The following is a 1,428-nucleotide window of genomic DNA, read 5'->3' as shown; positions in this document are numbered from 1 at the left end:
GAAGACCTGGAGACCCTGGAGGTCAGCTGGAGACCAACAGGACTTGCTAGGAAGCTCTGGAGGGACCATCAGATTAGAGTCTGACGGTCTGGTGACGAAAGAGACCTGAGTTCAAAGGCCTCAAGTTCCCATGACACCGCAGTCCTGTGGGCCATGGTTTCATAATCATTCATGAACCTTGGAGCCCTCATCACACTTCTTTATTTGGAAGTACCATCTTTCAACCCAGTCCTTGAGAGTGTCTGTTTGGCTTTTTCTGCTCCAGGGCGGTTTTCATCTGCTCCAGGGTGGCTATTTCCCGCTCCAGGGCAGTGTTGTCCCGCTCCAGGGCAGTGTTGTCCCGCTCCAGGGCAGTGTTGTCCCGCTCCAGGGCAGTGTTGTCCTGCTCCAGGGCGGTGTTGTCCCGCTCCAGGGCGGTGTTCTCCTGCTCCAGGGCAGTGTTCTCCCACTCCAGGGCAGCGTTCTCCCGGTCCAGGGTGACAATTTTCCACTCCAGGGCGGTGTTGTCCCGCTCCAGGGCGGTGTTGTCCCGTTCCAGGGTGGTATTCTCTCGCTCCAGGGCAGTGTTCTTCTGCTCCAAGGCGACTATTTTCTGCTCCAAAGTGACTCTTTTCTGCTCCAAGGCGATGTTCTCCTGCTCCAGTGCGGCTGTTTCCTGCTCCAGTGCAGCTGTTTCCTGCTCCAGTGCAGCTGTTTCCTGCTCCAGTGCGGCTGTTTCCTGCTGCAAGGTGGCTAGCTTCTGCTGCAGAATGGTGTTTTTCTCTCTAGCTAAAGTCCGTTGTATTTTCTCATTCTCGGAATCAGAAGTCGAAACCTTACTTCTCTGACTCATTTTTGATCCTTTTTGTCTTTACAAATCCAAAAACTGCTCAATGTTTTCTTGTATTGGTTTGCTAGGATTTGCCTTTTTATCTCAAAAAGCTGTTGTTTTCAATCTCTTGTCAGGAGACAACCCTTCGACTTGCTTCTGCAATGGTTATGACCATAGAATTCAAGAGTGCAGCTTTGTGTTGCATTACTCTTTGTGACATCAATTTGTGTGATGTCACAAATTGATGTCACTACCTCAGCAAAACAACTTGAAAACTGCTGACGTTTGAATAAAAACAAACTTTACGGCTGAATGCAGACAATGGCTACCAGCTATTGTCTGCAATAGCTGATGGCCATTGGAGAGAGTTCTGCTGGTAATATATCACAAAGACTGTCCTGCGTGCCACTTGTGGACGTATATGAAGTCAGCAGTTAGAATGTGGGAACAAAAAACAAGGTTTTCTTCGATATTCGTCAGAATCAAACCGAACCGAGTTTGTGCGATTAATCTCAAAATTTCAGATTTTTATTTCTCACTATTTCTCACAAGTTTTCACCTTTTGGTTCTCTGAAAATTCCATGTTTTGGATAGAAAATTTCTGAGGCCAATATCAA

General features: G+C 47.6%; 1 protein-coding gene across 1 annotated transcript; it reads right to left on the bottom strand.

The window, feature by feature from the left end:
- Positions 1-174: 174 nt before the first annotated feature.
- LOC107835514 (myosin-6-like) lies at positions 175-983 on the bottom strand. Its single transcript, XM_016667914.1, has 2 exons — positions 921-983; positions 175-882 (listed from the first exon to the last, which is right to left on the bottom strand). Exon 2 carries the CDS (start codon positions 830-832, stop codon positions 221-223), a length of 612 nt encoding a protein of 203 aa, XP_016523400.1. The 5' UTR covers positions 833-882; positions 921-983; the 3' UTR covers positions 175-220.
- Between the last annotated feature and the right edge of the window lie 445 nt (positions 984-1,428).

Source organism: Poecilia formosa, unplaced genomic scaffold (assembly GCF_000485575.1).
Source record: "Poecilia formosa unplaced genomic scaffold, Poecilia_formosa-5.1.2 Scaffold3471, whole genome shotgun sequence".
In the NCBI taxonomy this organism is placed as follows: Eukaryota; Metazoa; Chordata; class Actinopteri; order Cyprinodontiformes; family Poeciliidae; genus Poecilia; species Poecilia formosa.
The sequence above is the reverse complement of the archived record's forward strand: the minus strand, read 5'-3'. Positions and strand labels throughout refer to the sequence as shown.